Source organism: Schistosoma mansoni, chromosome 3 (assembly GCF_000237925.1).
Source record: "Schistosoma mansoni strain Puerto Rico chromosome 3, complete genome".
In the NCBI taxonomy this organism is placed as follows: Eukaryota; Metazoa; Platyhelminthes; class Trematoda; order Strigeidida; family Schistosomatidae; genus Schistosoma; species Schistosoma mansoni.
This window is the reverse complement of record NC_031497.1, coordinates 18455774-18480701: the sequence shown is the minus strand read 5'-3', so window position 1 is coordinate 18480701 and position 24928 is coordinate 18455774. Positions and strand designations below refer to the sequence as shown.

At 32.7% G+C, this 24928-nt stretch overlaps 1 protein-coding gene across 1 annotated transcript; it reads left to right on the top strand.

The window, feature by feature from the left end:
- Positions 1-18955: 18955 nt before the first annotated feature.
- Smp_138210 (hypothetical protein) lies at positions 18956-20379 on the top strand (the record flags this gene model as incomplete). The annotated part of the gene is made up of 2 exons (XM_018799499.1): positions 18956-19870; positions 20105-20379. Exons 1-2 carry the CDS (start codon positions 18985-18987, stop codon positions 20377-20379), a joined length of 1161 nt encoding a protein of 386 aa, XP_018651281.1. The 5' UTR covers positions 18956-18984.
- Between the last annotated feature and the right edge of the window lie 4549 nt (positions 20380-24928).

The following is a 24928-nucleotide window of genomic DNA, read 5'->3' as shown; positions in this document are numbered from 1 at the left end:
GAGTGTAGCCGGTGACCGCTGTCGTAACTATCGTCGGCCCTGACGTTTCCCTTTTCTGTGTGTTTGCGAGTTTACAGGAGGGAATACACTTTTTAGCTTGTTTACAGAACGTTATATGGTAACAGCAAATGTTATGAAGGATGGTGCTTGGACTACGACGTGTACGACTTCTGGACCTTTCTCTACACTTGCAGTGATGGGCATTCGAAAACTGCAGCTGAGCTATCTGCTTGGTGAGGACTTCGACTGTCTGTCTTAACACAGGGATCTCGTCGGTTGAGTTTATTTGTACGTGTGATACCGAGTGAGTCCTGGACCGCTCATAAAATCGATCGGCTATATCTGCTGGCTTATCAAAATTGAACAACGGAATGTATTTGAAGTGAAAATTGCATAATGTCTTAGTAAAATGTGAGAGGCAAACAATAAATACTTAATTTGCCAAATATCAATGAACCTTGACTGTTCCTTTGCAAATGTCAATCAATCGTCTGACAATTCACTGATCCTCCATTTCAATACGAATCGCTTTCTGTTCAGGTTCTTTCCTCCTGGAACTTCACGAATTTCTGCTGCCAGACACACTATTCCTGACTCGCCATATATACTACTTATATAGATATAAGTAGTATTAGTAGTAGTAATAGTATTTGTTGTTGTTGTTGATGAGTGTGATGATGTTGGGCTGTGATTGTGTGATTGTGGTAGTATGTATTTGATAGTGGATATTGTGTGTGATGTGATAGTGTGATGTTAGTGGTTGTGAATAGGTATGTTGGTGGTGGGATTGGAACCGAGGCCGTTTGAAGGTGGTGCCCTATCCATCGCCTTAGACCACTCGACCACACGAAAAATGATCGGAACTACACAAAACTTATTCATCAATATCAACACTCCATTTCACCATCATCCAAATACACTCTACTATTCACGACGACACTACACACTACACAACACACTCTCTTCAATCACTCACTCATTAACACACTCACTCATCCACTCACTGATACACTCGTACACTCAATCAATGAACCACACAACCACTCACCACTCATCACCATGTGAATCGATCCACCACTGTCTACTTGGACAAACTACGCAGTGTAACACGTTGAGACGATGAGTGAGTGAGGGAGAGTGTGTTTCATCCTGTCTGTTTGACACTTGTCCACTCAATGTGTCTGCATGCCATCCGACGTGGTGAATGAAGTTCACACTGAGTTAAGTAATGGGCATACATGACAGTAGAAGTATTGGGATACAGTGAGGAGACGATGTTGTGTGTGAGTGAGACTAGGCAAGTGACTGTGACTGGTCGGTGTTGTGAATGAATTAAATGAAGTGTGTAAGTGACACGGGACACGGGAGTGAGAATGTGGAGAGTGTGACGTGGTGATTGTGGTTTTGTTTGTGGTTGTAGTACTGTTTTTGTTTTCGTTGTATTTGTAGTTGTAATTGTAATAGTCGTAGTGTAGTGAACAATAACAACAACAACAACAACAACAACAACACGAGTGGGGACAATGGAATGTATTTGAAGTGAAAATTGCAGAATGTCTTAGTAAAATGTGAGAGGCAAACAATAAATACTTAATTTGCCAAATATCAATGAACCTTGACTGTTCCTTTGCAAATGTCAATCAATCGTCTGACAATTCACTGATCCTCCATTTCAATACGAATCGCTTTCTGTTCAGGTTCTTTCCTCCTGGAACTTCACGAATTTCTGCTGCCAGACACACTATTCCTGACTCGCCATATATACTACTTATATAGATATAAGTAGTATTGTGGTGTGATCTATTTATATCCATATAAGTATTATATGGCGTTGGTCAGACATATAATTTTTTTGGCAGAAGACCGAAGAGCAAAGTACTGAATATAGCGCAATCGTTTGGAAAATGCATGAGCAATGGAATTAGAGAAGAAACAGTGAAGATTGAAACAATTGCTTGTTAATTTGCAAATTGACTGTTCATTCTTTAGTTATCAGAATTTACTGAGATAATCTGTAATTTTTGCTTAAATACATTCGGTTCTCCCCTGTCGTTTTCTGTTCACTACAGTATTAGTATTAGTAGTAGTAATAGTATTTGTTGTTGTTGTTGATGAGTGTGATGATGTTGGGCTGTGATTGTGTGATTGTGGTAGTATGTATTTGATAGTGGGTATTGTGTGTGTTGTTAGTGGTTGTGAATAGGTATGTTGGTGGTGGGATTGGAACCGAGGCCGTTTGAAGGTGGTGCCCTATCGGCTATGAAGCCACTACTCCACTATCTCTCTTGTCACCGTGTTCTATGTTTAATCTTTTGTTTACTTATCTGTCAATAATCATTTGGTTAGTGTAGTCCAATAATTTTTTTAATATTATGCCGTAGTTTTTCGTCGGCAGTAGTTATATTTATCCTTATTCTGAGAGTTTTGAACTTCATGGGTGATAGATTTACTAAAGAACTCCTGAGATAACCTCCCGTAATTAGTTATGAGTAAAGATATAATGAAGTGGATCATGAACGCTTGTCGCTGAAATATCTCACATTTGTAAGTAACATCCGTTTAAAGTCTCATCATTTTCGATAGTTTTCTTTGTTAGTTAACAATTTCCATACATTACTATCTTAAAGAAAAAAAACATCCCTATACTTTTGGAGATTTCCTAGAAGAAAATTGCTGCAATTAACAATAGAACTGATAAGTTTAACCAATCATATTTGAAAACATGAGAAACAATAGAAACACGTCACGTTCTGTAATTTGCTAGACCCTATCAAACATAGTGATTCATTTAGAGTAGTATACTTGGCGTTTTTCAAATTTCATGGAGATTTTAAAAGATCATAATTGACATTTTAATAACGAAAAGGTAATATTTTGATAGTGAAATCATAAGTCCATTGAAGGTAGACCACGAAGGAAAACCTGGAAGCACTGGACGGCCAACTCGTTCTATTATGGGACTCCTCAGCAGTGGGCATCCACGATCCCGCACTCGTGAGATTCGAACCCAGGACCTATCAGTCTCGCGCCAGAGCACTTAACCGATAGACCACTGAGCTGACCGGCATCCAACAGTGTTAATGTTTAACTTCAACCAATCCACGATGTTTTTGAGCAACCGTTCACCAATTGTCTTCAATGAGTTGATATCTCTACAACAGACTTGGTTCAACTCCACTGGTAATGGATAACGTACAAAATGAAGAAAACTGTTTTTTAAATGTATCACAGAAATAAAACCTGTATATATTATTTTAAATAGTATATAAATTAACATGACTGGATTTCTTACAAGAATTCCGGTGATACACTGAAGGAAAATCTCCTAGTAAATTATACCTTTATATTTTGTAAACATCTAATCAATAGTGAGTGATGAATAACGAGATATATTTAACCAAGATGGATTTATTTAAAGATTATATTAAGGCGAAACAAGATAACTCAAATGGCTATAGAAAAAACTAGTACAAGAGGAAAGAGTATATTAAATGAACGGAGAATAAAAACCTTCCGATAAACGTTCACTCAGCTCATAGCTAATCAGAAAATAACTGTTGTAAATGAATGGTTTATGTAAAAGAAAACAGTAACCGGGAAAACGTGTAAACAGATTTGAAATATTTAATGTATACGTTAAAGCTTTCCTACAAGTTACTCTACTTGTCAGTTAAAAGAACAATGATGGATGAATTCGTCCAATCGAGTATAGATTGTCCGTCTCCTCAAACTTTTATGATGTCTAAAGATGATTATTTAGGCATCCACATATTGCTCTTGTTTACAGTCAAGTATTCATGATTCGGATTAGAAGTTTAGTGTTATGGTTTTCACTGTGAATTGATATCAGCTGTAGAGCAGAAGGGATGTATAGACATATGGATGAATGAATTACACTGACAAATCTGAGAGGTGTTATTTGATTACTTTGTCCATAAAGTAGACTGTTAAGCGACTGAGATTTGTCGATAGATTATGAACTAAGGGTTAATATATAGGAATAGTGTCTATTGACCTGTTATATGCAGTCTATAGAAACAGACTTGAGCATTTTCTAATTTATACACTATCGATTTTACTTTTTGTTGGTAAGATGTAAATTTTTACAATCATTTTATCTATACAAAAAGATTTCATTCTCTATTCTGATTGGCTTATCCTTTTATTACACTTTCATTGTACAATCAAACCAAATCATCTATTTAGGTAATAAAATAAACATCAATGCATGTCTGAAAAACTTTTAATTAATATAGTACATTCAAACAAAAAATAAATGTTCATCTATTATATTCACTGTTCATTAAATTAGTTGTTTATTGTTATCGTTGTAATTTAAGTAATAAGTCTATTGTAAAGAATATTGTTTACTAATAAAATAATTCAATTACTCTTAATTATTATTACGTCATCGTTGTAATGAATTATGTAATAATGGTAATAATAGTAATAATAATAATAGTAATTCTTATGATCATGTTGAATTACTTGCTTGCTTACTTAGGCCTGTTACTCCCAATGGAGCATTGGCTGCCGACCAGCATTCTACAACCCACTCTGTCCTGTGTCTTTCTTTCTAGTTCTATCAAAATTTTATTCATTCTTCTCATGTCTGTCTCCATTTCTAGGCGTAATGTGTTCTTTGGTCTTCCTCTTTTCCCTTCACCTTCAGGATTCCATGTAAGGGCTTGTCTTGTGATGCAGTTGGGTGATTTCCTCAGTGTGTGTCCTGTCCACTTCCACCTGTTCTTCATCAATTTTTCCTCCACTGGATGGAATCTGGTTTGTTCTCTCCCACATCAGAATGTTGCTGATAGTATCTGGCCAATGGATCCGAAGTATCTTGCGTAGACAACTGTTAATACACTTGTATCTTCTGGATGATGGTCTTCGTAGTTCTCCAGGTTTCCGCCCCATGCAGTAAAACTGTCATGACATTTGTATGAAAAATTCTGATGTTGATGTTGGTTGACAATTGTTTTGAGTTCCAGATGTTCTATAGTTGGAAATATGCTACTCTTGCTTTGTCTATCCGCGTCTTCATATCTGCATCAGATCCACCGTATTCATCGATGATGCTGCCCAGATATGTAAAGGTTTTCACAACTTCCAAAGCTTCTCCGTCAAGTGTAATTCAATTGGTGCATTCTGTATTGTATCGGAGAGTTTTACTTTCCCCTTTGTTTATATTGAGACCTACTGCTGCTGAGGCAGCTGCTAACCAGAAAAAAATAATTCAATATGTTGAATTAGTATGTTTAATATATATATACTGATTCTATACACTATATTGAGTTAACTATGTATACCCCAATTTAATGGATTCTCTAATCATATATGAAATGTAAATTATCTTATAGCTTTTACAACCATTTAATCTTTTTTTTTATGAAATAGAAGCTTCTTTGTAATCATACCGCCTTATATGTGTTTCATTGACAAATGTCATTTAAAAGAAGATAAAAGAAAGAGAATGAAAGAATGAAAGAAAGAATACAAGTATCAATATTATTCATAATGACATCTGTCTTTATGATAAGTTCATCATTGAATGAAATACCATTAAATGTTTTAATAACCAATCAGATCATTGCATTTATGGCGGATTATTTAAACTCTGTTAATCGTTTTATTCTTTTTTTTAAAAAATATATAAAATTAGATTAAATTAGTTCATTTATATTCATGACATTTAATTGAGAATGTAGAATATTTAAGATTGAAGAAAAAAATACAGTTCATTAAATAAAGATTGATATTATAAGCAAAGATGGATAGTGGCTAACAGTGGAATCCAGGTCGCGCTTTTCATCCTACTTAGGACTGGTCAGCTGGATGTACCTGCATCTCAGAGTTCATTATGTGACTCGAACCCAGTACCTTTTGCTTCAAACGCCATCACGTTATCCACTCAGCTATATTGCTTGTGAATTAAGGCTATATCGAGGCTATACACACAGTATGCACATATGCCAATTAGAGACTGACCAGTTGCAGTCCTAAACATCAATGGGAAGATTCAAACAAACAATACTAAGTGAATTTAAACTTCACCCCATCGCACAAGCAAGTGGCTATCAGGACTCAGTAGCTAAGTGGATAACGCAATGGTGTTTGAAGCGAAAGATACTGGGTTCGAGTCACATAGTGAACATCAAATCTGAGATGCAGGTACATCCAGCTGACCGGTCCTAAGTAGGACGAAACGCGCATCCTGGACTCCACTGCTAGCCACTGACCAGTTGTAGTCCTATACATCAATAGGAAGATTCAAACAAACAATACTAAGTGAATTTAAAGGTTGATATTGTTTGTTATAGTAAAATATGATATCAGTCGATAATATTGTTTAAATGTTAAAGGTATGTTTCGTTCCATATATATGTAACATTTTAGTTCAATATACACTTATCTTAATAAGTGTATATTACATATCAGAATAAAAATATAGTAAACTGATAACTTTGAGTTACTGATTAGTAAATCATGAAACAGTATTTAGTTACCAAACAATTAACAATGGAAAGCAAGAAAATTACAGTTGGATTATAGTTTGATATGATTAATAAACTCTTACATATTATACTATTCATTGTAGTAAAAAAAATGATTAAGTTTTTGTATTGGGTGTTAGGCTTGTGTATTAAGTTAAGGTTATAAGCGTATAGGGTTTTTGTGACTGACTGTTATCAGTTATAGTTGTCTAAATAAGGTCAGATAGTATTTTAAACAATTTGTGATATTTTAGTTATGTTATACTTTCTGAACTGTTTCATCTTTATTGTAGATAGAATCTTTCCGAATTATGAGGTGATGATGACGACAGTGTTTAAAAAGACAGTGAAAGCTCTAGAATTAAATGATCCGGCTCTGAGAGTACAACATCTTCGTAATCTTTATTATTAGGTGCAAATCTTGTCCATGATCTGAAAATGGTTTGGTTGACCATCCAGCCTGTTGATCTCGAAGTCGAGCGTCTATTGTGTCTTTTATCCGGTTGAGCAACACTCTGTTGAAAACCTTTATTGGTACTCACAACAAACTGATGCCTCTGTAATTCTCACATTTGCTCGGATCTCCTTTCTTTGGTATCTTGATGACATATCCTTCTTTCCAGTCCGTTGGCACTTGTTCCTCCTCTCAAATCTCCTTGAATAGAAGGTGAAGCATGTTTTCAGTTACTTCAATGTCTGACTTCATTGCTCCAGCTGGTATATTGTCAGGTCCTGCTGATTTACGGCTCTTGATTTGTCTGATGGCCATCTTGATTGCTTCAATCGTTGGCGGAGTGACATCTATAGGGAGGTCTGTGTGTGCTGTTTCGATGTTCGGTGGATTCAGTGGATCTGGCCTATTCAAGAGTTCCTCGAAGTGTTCCACCCATCTGTTTCTCTGTTCATAAATCTCAGTGATTGTCTTTCCTTGTTCGTTCCTGACGGTTCTCTCTGGTTTACTATATTTACCTGTTAGTTTATTCGTTGTATCATATAGTTGTTTCATATTCCCTTCTCTTGCAGCTTTTTCCGTCGTCGTTGCTAGTTCTCCCATGTATTTCTGCTAGTCGGCTTTAATGCTCCTCTTCACTTGCTTGTTTGCTTCAGTGTATTCAGTTTGTGTTTTGAATTTTCTTGTTCTTGTTCGGCTGTTGTTAATTGCTGTCTTCTTGTCCTTCATTTCTTGAATCTTTCTCAGGGTTTCCATAGAGATCCGTTGCTATCATTCGTGGGTGCATAACATTGGATAACATTCATTGTGATCCCCTCCTTCTTTGTTTTGAATGATGCTTTGATAATTCTGGATCCATGGGATTCCCATCCTACAAGTTCATTCCGTGTTTCTCTGGACAGCATTAGAGCAACTCCCTTAGTGTGTGGGGGATTTTGCTCTTCGTGACCAGAGTACAACAGTAACTCTTCCGTACCTAGCCTTTGCTGTCTAGCTTGTGTCCAATGGGTTTCGCTGATTCCAAGTTTTGCCAATTTGTATCTCCCCATTTTCATTACTATTTGACTGGTCTTTCCGGTCTCCCACATTGTCCGGACGTTCCATGTACCTATAAAAATTGTTGCTCTGGTTGTTAGAAGGGGCATCGACCTCGTGACTTCTGAAAAATCTCGACTTTTATCCTGAGGCGTCATAATTCTTCTTTCAACTCAGAGGGCAGAGTTTAAAAGGTTTAAATTATTTTTTATGGTTAGCGTTTTTTTAGCGAGTTAGTTTTCTACGGGTTGGGGTCGCTAACCCCATGCCCAACTCTCCTCCTTCGTGTGGGCTTGGGACCGGCAGTAACTCTAGAAGAGCTAGAGACAGAGTTCAACAGAACTTACAAATGGATAAATTACTATACAAAATCGAAAAATTTATGAAGAATATTTTAAGAAGACAAAACCAATGACAACTATGTGATATATTAGCGTAGTACATTTAGAACAATTTGATCATACATATACTTGTTAAGAATATTTATGTATAAAAACAAAAGGTCAACTAGACAAATGGAAGGTAAGAGGAAATAGAGTTAATAATCAAGAAAATAATGTGAAAAACAATATGAAGCTCAGCACTTTGGATAATAAAACAATATTATCCACGTAGGTTTAGTGTGGGTTGAAATTGTTTTTAAAAATACAAGCAGGGTTTGAAATTCCATATGAATAAGGCTTCGATAAACTGTAGTATACGTCCTAGACAATCTTTAGACAAAACCACTAAGGATGAGTTAAGGTTATATGTCATCAATGTTTGTGTTCTGTGTGGATAGTCATAGTTTACTCAAGTTGGACAGGAAAGATGTGACCACCTAGCTTACGTCGAAGTCAAGCCTCGTTGTTAGTGCTCAATTTAGATGATATTATCGTAGTACCCAGGTCACTTAACTTCTTAAGTGACTGGCCAGAATAAATACTCTCAATAGGTAACAAGATATATGAGTATTAGCATGTCATAGAAATCCAATGTGGAGCCACTGCCTCATGTAACTGACCATGGTGTGCAATTGATCGATCCATGTTGATTGTCCTTGACCTTGACGGGGCTCGGCAAACTGTTTAACATTAAGAGACCTGGCTTGACTTTGATATCTTTCCTGTAATCCTGATTGGTTCAGGATTATACTTACTTTTAACAAGGTTTTCAGTTATATTTTTTTAACATGAATGGTCTTTTTTTAAAGAATTTAAATAAATGTGAATTTGTTCGAAGTATTATCAGTCTATTTTTGATTAGTTCCTTCACTCAAATAATAGAAAAACTACGATGATTATTGGTGATGATTAGTAAACTGAGATTTTATTTTGTTTTTTACCAAATGACCTTCACAAAATTAAACAAAAACAACATCAACAATAACAACAAACAAAAGGTCAGCCAAATAGAAAACGGAAAATCGCTAAAATTAACAATCAGACAACTTGGATTCATTTCGTTACATACAGATTTAATTAATCATGGTATTATTAATAATAATAATAATAAACACCGGAAGATACTTGCAGTCCCAAAAACATCAATGGGAAGATCCAAACAAACAATACTAAGTAAAATTCAACTTCACCACATTGCACAAGCAAGTGGCTATCAGGACTCAGTAGCTAAGTGGATAACGCAATGGTGTTTGAAGCGAAAGATACTGGGTTCGAGTCACATAGTGAACATCAAATCTGAGATGCAGGTACATCCAGCTGACGGGTCCGAAATAGGACGAAAAGCGCGACCTGGATTCCACTGCTAGCCACTATCCATCGTTGATTACCGGAAGATACTTGTTTACAATTGTAGGGTAGTTTATCAATTATCTAATAATTTTATGAATTTGTATGGAAAAAAATACATAATTTTAAAGAAATTCATGGCATGATTCAACATGGACCGACAAATCATTGGCAAACTAAATCAAATCAAATGTTTATCAACATTACTTAAATAAAATATTCATCATGTGCATATTAATGGTAAAAAAAGTTTCGAAGTATCTACATCAAAGTGTTCAAACGAAAACTTGCGGCTTATGCATAAAGACAGCTAAATCGGAAATCAACTAGCTATCAATAGTTGATATGCACTACAAAGTTATTACATTTTGAATAATGGTAACCACTTAATTTTGAATCATAAGGGGATTACGTTCTATTTTTAAAGAAACTTAAATATTCAATTTGAGGGTGGGTGGCATATATGGATCCGGAGTGGATAAATTATACGGCTCTATTATTTACAAGTTTTCAATGTGATTGATCTTGGTTCGATTAATCGAAATTCAATGGTCAATATAATCAACGTGAAACTACAAACTGTTAGTGATACATTTATGTCGATTGAATAATTTCATATGGCCATATACATTTAGTAGATAATGATATATCATGTTGATGCTTGAAGTGATAAATACTAGGTTTAAATATCAACGCGAACATCATTACTCAGATGCAGATACATCTGACTGGTGACTGAGTCTGTGACGAAATGATGGTAATGATTTCCACTAACAGTCACGGATCAGATGTAATGATGATAATAATACTATCACATATGTGAAAATACTTTAATAAACCATAATTCTAAAAGACACTGTTTCTTTTTACATCTTGAAGATATGTTTTTCCATGAATTCTAATATGCTTACTTCTAAGTATTCATATATAAACACGTATGAATCATATATATATATATGATGAGTCTTGAAAAAGGACGAAACGCATGTCCTGGATTCCACTGCTAACCAACTTCCATCTTTTCTTATAATACTAGTAACTTAAAGCAATATCGAGTCAATCCGCACACGATGCTCGTATTACTAATAAGTGATTGATCAATTACAGTCGTAAACATCAATGAGAAGATTCAAACAAACAATATCAAATGAATTATTGACTGTATAAATTATTAAATCAGCTAATATTTTAAATAAATAAGTGAAAATGAATGAATAACATTTTAAACATGTACAACTCTTTTATGCATTTTTTTCACATAACATGAAATGTGTTACTTCAATTGGTTGTGATCAATGTCATGTATGTCAAGTCCTTCCTACTGCAGATTGAATACTATCGATCAAGGAGCACCAGTTCCCTCAAGTTTACAGGTACACCTTGCTGATGAGTGCCAAGTAGCATGAAACCCGAGTTAAGGGTTTCCTGTTGACTACCTCCAACCACCATCTTATCTCAGAGATTATATTAAACAAATAATGTGATGATAAGAGTTTGTTATTTAAGAATTCTTTAACAATGTATACATTCAGTTCATCTTTTTCTTTGGAACATGAAGTAGGAAAACAGGATTTATATGATAACTAGCCATAACAACAAGTTGAACATTCTTGATCCTAATTCTGTTTGTTGACAATTATATATATCTCCTCATTGAGTTACAAATTTGATTATATTGGATGTTAGACAATACCCCATAATCACTACAATACAAAATACAAACAATCACGTACTGACTTATTAATCTAAAGATTAACCTCTCACTATGAATCTTAAATGCCCTGGGTTCAGTCCACAATAGAATTATCTGTACTCACTGTTGAGATTTCCTACACTGCAAGAAAACAGTTCCCAGAGGTGTTTCTTAGCTATTAACGATTGTTTGACTATGATCAATTCATGATGTAAACCATAAACTAACCCTTCCTTTTTCTTCTTTAGAACAGTTTTCTTCTATATCCTACAGTTTTATTTCAATGTTTACAATATAATATATACTATTGGAATAAAATAGTAATGTATTCTGTTCGAGAAACAATCATTTAAACTTTTCTGTACTATATATAAATATATGAAATAGACCAGCTGATAAATAAACAAACTAACCTATTCTATACGAAATAGAGCTAATAGTTTCACAGTATTTGGGCACCGAGTTGATGTAAGACATTCAATAGGAATAATATATTTGTAAAAATGAAAAGCTTGGAACAGATTTCCAAGCGAAACGTTGGATTTGCTTCAAATTCATTCGCTGAGATTTTACAAATATATTCTTCTTATTTAACGTCCATCCTATTCTAACTGATAGTATTGAATGATGCATAAATTTTTTTTATTTTAGATTGTTTAACCATATACTATTGATAGAATTTAACTATCGGTTAAGTGCTCTGGTGCGAGACTGATAGGTCCTGAGTTCGAATCTCGCGAGGCGAGGTCGTGGATACGCACTGCTGAGGAGTCCCACAATAAGACGAGTTGGCTGTCCAGTGCTTCCAGGTTTTCCCTGGTGGTCTAGCTTCACGCTTTCAACTATGAAAATTTAACTTATCTACATGTATTCAACTTATATTATTCATAGGGATGTTGTATATTATTTGTTTTAAATAATTATGTTACTTACTTAGCAACAGTATTACGTAGACCGAATTTACCGCTGTGTATTGTATATGTATCAGCTTGTGCTCGTTATTAATGTTATTGAATTTTCTATTACTAATAAACAATGGTGATTTATTTTTAGAACTAATGATCTGTACATAAGAAAACAAAATCAGTAAAGAAGACTAATGACTAATTTAAATGCTATGAACATTTGATTTGATGATTTATCTATCCATCTATCTATCTATCTATCTACTGTATACATATCTCTCCACATATATATCGATTACAACTCGAGTTAATAAGAAGGATCCCCATTGTTTTAAACTAACAAAATTGTTTATTTTAGAATTTATTGGAACTGATGTAAAATGAATGTACAACTGATTTTCTTATTTCTCAAAATTAAACAATGATAAAAAATGAATAGTGAATTCTAATAAAATCAATGTTCTTAGTGTTTACTGATCAAATTCGATTTAATCATGTGGTAAAATGACTATCAATCTAAAATTAGATCAACATCACCTTGTTCATCAGTCCGTTGTGATGTGTTATTTAGTTGGAAAGATAGAAAGAGAATTAATAAAATGACTCTAGTTACTATTTTTTCAGTAATACTTTTTTTAATACTGATCGATTGATAGCACAATACTTACTTACTTACGCCTGTTACTCCCAATGGAGCATAGGCCACCGACCAGCATTCTACAACCCACTCTGTCCTGGGCCTTCTTTTCTACTTATATCCAATTGTTGTTCATTTTTTTCATGTCTGTCTCCATTTCTCGACATAATGTGTTTTTTGGTCTTCCTCTTTTCCTTTGGCCTTCAGGATTCCATGTGAGGGCTTGTCTTGGGACGCAATTGGGTGATTTCCTCAAAGTGTGCCCAATCCACTTCCAGCGCTTCCTCCTGATTTCTTCCTCCACTGGATGGAATCCGGTTTGTTGCTGATAGTGTCTGGCCAACGGATCCAAAGTATCTTGCGTAGACAACTGTTAATACACTTGTATCTTCTGGATGATGGTCTTCGTAGTTCTCCAGGTTTCCGCTCCATGCAGTAGAACTGTCATGACATTTGTATGAAAAATTCTGATGTTGATGTTGGTTGACAATTGTTTTGAGTTCCAAATGTTCTGTAATTGTAAATATGCTACTCTTGCTCTGCCTATCCACGCCCTTACATCTTCATCAGATCCATCGCGTTCATCGATGATGCTGCCCAGATATGTAAAGGTTTTCACAACTTCCAAAGCTTCTTCGTCAAGAGTAATTCGATTGGTGCAGATAGCACAATGCAAATATAATATTATTCAAGTAATATAAAAAAGTCATCATTTGAAGGAGAGACCAAATATGACCCATATACATTGATCGTAATACTCATGACTATGACAGTAGATAACAAAACCATTTTTAAATTCAATGGAAAACACCAGTAACTATGAGATTGTAATTATACCATTCTGATCAGTGTTAATTTATGAAAAATCAATGTCTGAAGGGTTCTACATTTTATGTTTGACTAATCAAACGAAATACAATAGTATAATAATTGGGAAAATATTTTAAACAAATGGAATACATCCATGGAGATATTTGTAAAAAAAAACAGGAAAGGCTAGTTCAGTGACGAGTTTTCTATTTCAAGGTATTCGTTTCTACAAGTTTGCAATCGTAAATCTATGCTCTTTCACAATGATAATCAATAAAATACATGTTAGTAACGACAATTTGCCGAGTTTAGTAATGAAAAACCATAGGAAATAAAATGCTTTTCTTTATTAAGAGACTGAAAAATTGATTGTTAAGAACAAGAATATTTATCAGTAATGTAATAGACACTAGATGAATATTAATACTTATTAGATATGAGATTGATTAGTATCGTAAGATAATGTGTTGAAATTCAACCGAAATGGGATCAGAAACGGTTTGCTAATAAAACTGTTATTAAAATAGATTTTCAAACCCATCAGACCAATCTGTTTTCATATAATCATCGGGATAAATCCACCAAAAAACTCTCTACTGAGCCAAAAGTTTCTGGGTTTTCTTCCAAGGCAATACTTTACATATCGAATTATTCTTTAGCCTACTTTTATGTTTACGGAGAACTACCGCAACCATCATGAAAAAATGTGCAAGTATTTATAAACAATTATCTACGCAATATACTCAGTTTCTGTTGACATGTTACAATCAGCGCCAGTCTGTTGTGAGAGGGAACAAACCAGTTTTCAGCTAAAGAGGAAATTAGGAAAAGACGTTTGAAGTGGATAAGACGTACATTGTGAAAATCATCAAACTGCATCACGAAGCAAGCATTGACTTGGAATGAAGAAGGGAAGAGGAAAAGAGGAAGGCCAAAGAGCACATTGTGTTGGGGATTGGAAGAAAACATGGAAAGGACGAATAGTAACTGGAAAGAACTGGAAAGGATTGTTCAAGACAGAGTTGTCTGGAGAACGCTTGTGGGTAGCCTGTGCTTCTCCATGAGGGTTGACAGGCGTAAGTAAGTTACTTTTACTAAAATAATTCTGAAACTTGGCTAATACTTTCGAGCTTGAACGTATGCTTCCTGTGGATTTTATCGACAGTTCAAATAATAACACGATCATCAGCTGTTGGTTTATTCAGTATAATATGTTTTGTATTAATTCAATGTGAATTTTGTCCATATCGGTGGAGTACCGCTTTTTGAATAACATGATTAGTACAAATCAATTTGCTAATATCCATCACTAATGAATAGCTCAAAAATGGATTATCTGTGGTTCAAATGAGACTTTGAAATCGGTAAATTTCAACTACGTTATGGAGTAAAACAAATATTATCATGATCGTCCGGGTACATTATGAATTTACTGAAATTGGATATGTGTATCATATCGTCCTATTCAGTCGACCAAAAAGTATTAGACGTTATAAGTTTGAATCTATGTTGGTGATGTACGTTTACACTACAGATGAAGCACAAATATGAAATTTATTATCTGTTCAATATTTTTAGTTCCGCAATTGACTGACCACTGATTAGTGAACAATGTCATGTTTGTCTAAACTTTTAGTGTCGACTGAATTCTATCGACCATTTTGTATTCCCTCTATTTGGGTTATGTTTAAGACTTGTCGATTAATTATCAAATGTGAGTACAGTCGACATACAGATAAGTTGATTTGATTAAAATTATGTTAGTATTATGGATAGTGAATAAAATCTGCTTTTCCTAACAGTTTTGTCTAATGGTGCGGATCTCATGGTTTTTTTGTAGCAAATACCGGTTCTTCACAGTTATAACAATTACAAACACTTCGATGATATGAATACTGTTGTTGTCATCAGAAGCAATATCATTAATGCTAAGATACTGCAACTAATGCATTCATATACCACAGTAATTGAGGTGGCGTACTCAGAAATTAACTGCATAATTACCACTAACAAACCAATTAATTAATCATATAGAAATTAGTATAATGAACGAGAGGTCAGGTGGGGATAACCAATTGTGTTTTAATACGGGATCAGAAAGTTCTTTGGTAAAATGTGAAAACCATATGTTCAATACTTGATTTGCAGATCATCCATCAATAGTCTCGAACTTCATCGTTCCTTCATTGCCGTAACAAGTATTCTCTGCCCCTGTTCTCTTCGATTCAATCTTCCCAGCATTCTATTACCAGGCCTGATTGGTGTTACATGCTGCTTATGTCGACATAAGTAGTATATACCACAATAGAACCACTAAACAACTGACTAAATTTATGGACATATTGGGTAATCAAGATCGTTATTTCATGCACAAAATGTATTTCATTCAGCTAGTGTATACAATTGAACAGGTCAAAAAGCAACCAATGAGCAACTGGCAAACTGCTTGAACATCTGGGCTATTTGATTCTACCCTCTAGATATTTCAACAAGTTATCTGTTTTTGCTTGTTTTAAGCGTATTTATACAGCAACAAAATGTCCTTGAGTATCGTTAATAAATAGCACACACAAAGAAACAATGGACCAATAGCGTTTAAGATAGTTACAAGTGGGAAATATGGTGTGAAGGTAAAAAGAGCACGTTTGGCGCGAAAACAGCTAAATTCAAATTTCCAAAGTAAAATTACAAAATTGAGCCACTTATCAAGTAAGTTCTGGGGATTTGGCATCCCCAACATAAATGCCGAGCTATTGCACGGTTGAGAGCCCTGTTCCCTAGCAGCCTCACTTTCTTTTATTATATTATTTATTATTATTATTTTATGATAAACTGTATTATTATTACATATTGACTAAAATTAAATATTTTAATGCGTCAATTTAAAATGTTAAATCATATTTCATTAGATTTTGTTTTTCTTCATTTTTCATTTCTCTTTTTCTTTTTCGTTTTTTCTTCTTGATTTGATAACACGAAAGTAAGAAAAAACTTTTTGATAAAAAAATTTAGATCAGAAGGGGGTTTTGTGGAGAATATTAGTATTTTCATAGTTGGAACCATGAGTCAGTTGAAGCTGGACATTGAAGTTAGACATTAACACCCTTGGATGCCGGCTCAGTGGTCTATCGGTTAAGGGCTCTGGCTCAAGACTGGTAGGTCCTCGGTTCGAATCTCGCGAGTGTAGGATCGTGGATGCGCACTTCTGAGGAGTCCCACAATAGGTCTAGCTAGTCGTCCAGTACTTCCAGGTTTTCCATGGTGGTCTAGCTTTAATTGACTCATGATTTCAACTATGAGAAAAAAATTTAATCTTTGACAAAAGAACATTTCGTTTTAGTGTACTTTTAGTAAAATTCATGAGAAAATTACCATATACTATATAGTAATTATATTCCACTGTTTTTTTTGTTTCTATTCATCTTAGAAGAACATCTGAATAAGTTTAAAGCCAAAAAATTTTTTGAAATTAGGTGAAGGTTCTGAGTTGAAATCAATGTAACAACGAATTGAGTATGCCAACTTGCGGTAAATGATAACATTAAGACATTCATTTGGAATTCTTTGTGAATATAGAAAGTCAAAAAATGGTTGTTCACTGAGTTCATTTTTATTGTCCATAGTGAATTTGATTTAAGCTAAAAAAGTATTGATCAAATTAGAAAAGATTCTTAGGAATAATGTCATCTACATATCTAAGCCAAATGCTTGGTCTAATGACACTGACAAATATATATGATTCTATATGGGATGTCAACAAATTAATAATAACTAGTGGAATAAGGGATCTCATGAGCACTCCATTTGTTTGTTTGTAAAGAATCTCTTTGAATCTAAATAAAGTTGAATTTAGACAAAGTTTTAGGGATTTTATTATGAAGCCAATAATTGAAGGAGATCTTCTATCCGAAGTTTGTTATGATGATGTCGTTCAGAGGTAGGATGAAAGCTCTACGACCAAACCATCCAGTTCAGAGAACAAAACTCCATTAAAATCATCCACCTGACCTACAAATCTTCTCCAGCATCTCAAAACTACACATGATTCATATTACATAATTACAATAATATACCCTTTATATAATCATATGATTTATTTTTTTTATTATATTAGAAAAATTGTAAATTTTTATTACAAAGTGTTAGTTAGTTTATAACCAATTTTTTTTAAAAAAATTCTGCATGTTACCAAGCTTCGCTTTTTTTTTCTTTTTTTCTTAATAATCTTCATGTTATTTTATTTGTTTGGAATTGAAAAAAAAATTAAACAAGTAATAAACATTACAAGATAGTCAAGTAAAAAATTTATTGAATTTTTTAATAAGTAACTGTTACAAGACTTAAATTCATTTAGCATTGTTTGGTTAAATCTTCCAATTGATGTTTAGGACTACTCTGAGATACAGGTACATCCAGCTGATGAGTCCCAAATGGGACAAAACACGTGTCCTAGATTCCACTGCTAGCCACTATCTATCTTTACTTACAATATAATTGTTGCTATTAATAAACATACCTACTTATCAATGAATGTAAGAGAGAGATAGAGAGTATAAGTACACAAACACACACACACAAACTTATTGATTAATCCTATGAAAAAATGTAAGAATAATATTGTAACTATCAACAAAATGATTAAAACAAGGAAAATACAGATTGTAAGTAAGTAATTTACCTGTAATATAAAACTAAAACTAAAAGATTAGCACAATAAAATGTTATAGAAGAAAAAGGGTTCCAACAATATGACGAACATAAAAAAGTTTTTTTTTCAAAATGATGTAAATCTATCAAAATCTTTTAAAGTATCACCAATGCACAATTCGTTTTATATATACTACAATAGAAGACAAATAAAGTAAATATAACAACCATTTAATTAACCAATCATATCATGATTAATAGACATGTATACACATATACACACTCAATAGACACAAAATAAAAAAAATATTCTAATGATCTTTACCATTTTTAATAAATTTACAATGCAAGAGTGCATCAATAAAAACTAACCCTACCAATAATCTATTTTATTCTGATTGGCTGATATATTTAACACATGTGACCTTGAAATGAAAGACAACCAATAGAAATCAGCACACTAAATCAACCAATTATCTTAAGAATAAATATATAAAAAAAATTATTGTAATATAAAAAGGAACAAAACTGTTTAGAAGATTACATAAATGCAAATGTTAGTATCGGATTGATTATATAACCATGCAACGTCCACCACCAATTCCTATTTTAAATCGTAATTCAATGGAATATCGATCTGGAGGAAATTTATTAAATTCTATTACACCATGTAAAGAATATTATACTCATGATTCTTATGGAAAATCAAAATATTGTATTGAAGTAGATTTACAAGGTTATCCAGAAGAGAGTATACGAATTACAAGACAATCACAAGATGTTACAATAAGTTTAAATCATGAAGAGATTAAACCAACTGGTGAAAAATATAAACAAGAATTTAGACGTGAAATACAATTACCACAATCTGTTGATTTAAATACATTAAAAAGTACCATTTTAAATAAAAATACATTATTATTATGTGCTGATGTAAATAGACGTGAACAACCAATTTTAAGAAGTTCACAAATGAGTCCTAATTCAAAACGTCATATTAATTGGGGAATATCATGTTCGCCGACATATCGTAATTCATTAACAGATTCACCTAGATTACGTACATCATTTTCTAGTGAAACACGACATCGTAATTCATCATTTACAAATTTACCAAATAATTTTAATAAATCATTTCATATGAAAAAAACAAATCCATCAAATTATTCAAATACACATAGATTATCAAATCGTTATAGTAGAAGTAATTCTTTTACAAAAACGGAACCAATTCATATACCTGTACGTGTTGAAACTAATCAAATTCATCATCAATCAAATCCTGCCAATAATGTACAAAATATTCGTGTTGAAGTAGGAAAAAATCAATCAACTTATTTGAAACAATCTTCTAAACCATCAACTTTAAATCATCATCAATCTCAATCACCATTCTTACAGAATACTCATCCTAATCATAATAATCATAATTATTATTATCAAAATGAACATAAAATGTTAAATAATAGTACATTAAAATCTCAACGTCCATTACATATACTCCCAGTTACAAATAGTTTCGATGAGAATGATTCCATTAATAATATATCAATACAAAATCATTACAATAATCCAATAAATCGATTAATCAATCATACAACATCGACAGCAACAACAACAACATCAAATACTACTACTACTACTAACAATAATAGTAATCATCTAACTAAACCAACAAAATTTTATACACAAAGTATGAAAGTTGGTTTAGATGTTAAACCAGAAGATTTAAATATTCATTTAAAAAATGGTTTACTTACCATAATGATTAAACAAAAAGGTAATAATATTGAAAATAATCAAAAAACTAAAATTGCACGTGAATTTTTACATGAAAATACAATACCAATTAATGTAGATCAAAATAAATTAATAGCAAAATTAGATAATGGTATATTAATATGGGAAGCACCATATATGACAACGACATCAACTATATCATCAATAACAGGTGATTTAATTGATATACCAGGATAAATGAAGCTAAACATACCGATACTACTACTAACACTACTAATACCAATACTACTACTAATAATATGTAAAGAATGAACCTATTTAATTAAACAGATTAATAAACGATCATTAATAGATTTACTTAAGTTTATTCTTTTTTTTATTTTACGCTTTTCATTTCTTTTTTTTTCTCTGAAGAAGATTCATATATTTTATGTGAAAAAAATTATGAATATAAAGAGATTAATATCAGAAATCGATTAGATTGTATATTCGCTGAAGTGAACTTTTTTTTCTTTTTTTGTTTTTCTATTCAATAATGAATCAGAAATCAGAATTCTTGTTTTCATTTATTTCATTATTTATTTATTTATTTTATTCTTGTTTAAATATTTTTAGTCTCATTCAGATATGTTTATAATATGTATTAATTAATAATAATTATTATTGGCATGAATTAATCTATTCTTATTTACCCCTCGTGGAGGAGTATAGGCCGCTCACCAGTATTCTCCATCCAACCCTATCCTGGGCAATCCTTTCCAGTTCTTTCCAGTTAACATTCATCCTTTTCATATCTGCTTCTATTTCACGGCATACTGTGTTCTTTGGACTTAATCTATTCTTATCAATTGTAAATAATATATCTAAATGGTAGATAAGTAGATTTTGAAAGAATTCTAAAATTCCTATTGAGATATGTATAGATATCGATATTTTTGTAACTCGAGATCTGACTCTAGGTCAATCGTATGAATGATTGTTATCGAAATATACTGTTGAGATCATCCAGAAAATTTCTCACAATAATCGTGAAAACCTCAAGAAATCTTAAGAAGCATTCTATCCAATCAGAATTTGACTAGAAGTTTTACTAGAAACATCACGAAAATGAAAAATCACATGTAGAGGTTCCGATTGGCTGATTACTACACTGCTACTATGTTAAGTAGCATTCTGGAATTTTCAAGAAAACCCAAGGACTTCTTAAATACTATAAAAACTCTATATTTTCTGTACATAAATGAACCTTTGGAGTAAAGTGCTTCTCGTATATTTTGCGCGTTTTTTCTCGTGTTCACGTCGCTGTGTTGATTTAGGCAAGGGGTTACGAGACTAGCTTAGGATCCAAGTATAGCGTTCAATTAACAAAACTTATCATGTACATATCGTCAATCCTCGTATATACTCATCGACTCAACTTGCATTACTGAATAACAGAATTAAATAAGTCAAATACGAGGATGACTTTCTGAATAGGTATGTTTTGTGCAGTTGTTGATTGGTAAGCGAAGCAAAACAGAATAACGCGTAATGGAGAAGACGAGTGAATCAACTCAATTTAACCAAGTGTAAATCTATATTTATAGTCGAACAAAAATAAGTTACAGGTATGTGATGAATGGGATATGAAGTGCACACACACATATGCTCATATAAAAACAGTCAAGGTTGACAAGTGAATAATTACCAAGGTCAAAATATAACTTGAGAAAAGAATGAATAAATTGGTTTGTTCAGAAACTAGAATAAGTTATATTGGCTCGACATAGCAACCGACATTACAATATCAATCTAATTTGCTACTGTTAAATTTTTAAAATGATTCGTTAATCGATAAATTAAAAAAAATTACATTCACCTGTATACTTTCTTGTTATGACTGACTTAAAAACGTTTAAATCAATAGATTTAAGTGAATTTATCATTAATTAGTTTAGTTTCGATATAAAGAGAGAGGGAGAGAGAGAGAGGGTGGGTGGTAGAGTATATATATAGTATAATGATGAAAATGTGCTTCAGTATCTTATTTTCATTACGTTAAACAGAATAACTTAAAGTGATGAATATTCTTGTTGTAACCATGGTAATGATATTTTAGGTTATGATTTTTTTTTTCAAATAAAAAAATGTTATTCCATCATGTAAATGCACTTACGATGTTATTAGAAAATTTTTAATGGAATTAATTTAGATATTTTTAACCTTCAAGATTGTTCAGTAATGATAATTGAATGAGTAAATTAGTTAACTTCTGAAGTATGATTTATCAACTTCAAAGATTTAATAGACGCGTGGAGTTGAAATTACAACTGATTTATCTAGATCTTGTCGAGATCTTTAATATTGACTGTATTTTATCAATCAAGTTGTAATGTAGTCATTAATCTAAATGACTTGAAGGTTGTTGGAATATCAGATGGTTGTGTAGTGAACAAGAACATGATTGGGGACCATCGGATATATGCAGGCACAAATTACAGACTATCTCACTAAATTCTGATAATCATACAGTAAACAGTTAATTTGCAAAATAACAATCAACTTTCTCAATCTTAACTGTTCCTTCTGCAAATATCAGTCTATTGTCTCTGATTTCATTGTTCATGCATTTTCTTACCGATTGCGCTTCATTCCAGTTCTTTCCTTATCGATCTTCTGTCAAAATACATTCTATGTTTGACCATCACCATATACTACTTATGTGGATATAAGTAGACCACACCATAGTTGGAGGTAGCCAACAGGATGCTCTGTGTTTCATGCTATTTGAAATTTGTCTGAAAATTTTACCTGCAATCTTGCTGAATCTAATGTTCTTCTTCCTAATAGTGTTGAACATTTTTTAGAAAGCTGTGTGTTATATCGTAGAATCCCATTTACTAGCTCGTTTGAATGGAACTCTACAATTGTTCAATCAAACGTTCATTCAAGTGAAATATTGATTGTTAAATTACTATATGATTTAACAGTTGGAAGTATAAAAGTTAAGGATGAATTGACTCATGCTTTCAACTATGAAAATGCAGAAATCTCCACACAAACCTCTTCTGATTAAGTATGAATTGTCCCCTTTAAACTTTATCACTGATCAACAAGAGAATATAAAAAATATAACTGGTATTCTTATGAATCATCTGTAAATAACTTGAAATGTGTATGAATATGTTTTGGATAAAATGAAGTTTTAAGATAATCATGTCAAAACAATAACAGTTCACGCGGTGATCGACTATTTATTTTATTTGTAGTAATATAAAATATCATTTCTAGTCATTTTTTAACTAGTCAATCAAAGAGAATATTCAAATATTTCATTGAAAATCATGAACCGATTTAAGTTAGACTACCACTAACAACGTCAAACCTTCTAGTGGAGCTTTCCAGAGTTCTAATGCGAAGTTGTGACCAGCGGAGTTAATCCACGTAGGATGTGAGGAAGGTACCCACCGAACACAATGAAATATGGTCGCACTATCACAGACTTATTAAAGTTGGACAAATGATATTGTCTTGTACATAATCAGATTCATCTTCTTAAATTATTCATCACAAGGATGGGACTAGTTTATACAACAGATTATTCTCACTATATATGTATCATTTATAAATACGTTAAGTAAAAAATGTCACATCAGAGTTTGAGCTTTACCTTAGTCAGAAAGAAAACGATAATAAAACTTAGTTTTTAACGTTTTACCTGTTTCTATATTTTAAATCAGTATCGTCAGTATAAAATAGTTAAGATTATTTACATTTTCAATGTTTGATATGTGTGTATTATACATAACTTATGGTTGTCTTTCCTTTCTTTTCGTATATAGGTGAATGATTCATGTTAGAGTATAATTTTCACAAGCAATTTCATTTTAAGCATTTGGAATTACTCAAGACTATTTGTAGCCCAGATCAACATGTGTGATCCCAACACAACTTTAAAAGTTTAAACATTAAAATCTCCTATGAAAAATTACACTCTAATAAACAATATACACCCAGCGAACGAGACAAAGAATGCTCGAATGTGCTAGAAACAACGTATTCATTGAGTATTGAAAACGTTGAGGATGATCTCAGCTCAAGAATATGAAGTAAATATGATAATTCAGGAAAGAAAAGTAAACTACAAGTACATTGAACAGTAATAGTGAGCGGAGGTGCAACAAAATATATATTTATGAAAAATAAAAAAACTGCTCATTGTTAGGATGGCTTCGAAAAACACAACGAAGCCTCCAGAGGCTCTAAAAAGTTGGAAGGGATTTCACTCAATCAGAACAAGATAGAGCTTTCTAGAATATCAACATAGCATTCGACGATTGGACGGTAGAATAATTTGCCCCCTTGAGGATTGGCTGAATTATAATGATGATATAGCTAACGCTAATGACTATAAATACTCATATTTTTCTGTACATGTCTGATTCTTACCTAATAATCCCCTTCCCTGTTTCTTCTCTCTTCTCGTTTGTGACTTTAGGGTTCTACACATTCCAGTGCTGTTAGTCGTATATCATATTCTACGGTAATTGAATGGAGAACGTAACACTTATAAGTAAAGTACAGTTGACATTGACGATTAAATGAAGATACATCACACCAAAGCCAAACTGAGTGATAGAGATAGGCCTTTAAACTACAATATTATTCGTTGACCAAACTACAGATAAAAACAAGAATTTTTCTTCTATTCATCCAAAGTTACCAATTTTCACCTGACCTTCATTAAAGAAATTCTCTTTCTCTCTTAGATAATAATTGATTTGAAGAATTTCTTTCTGAAAAAAAG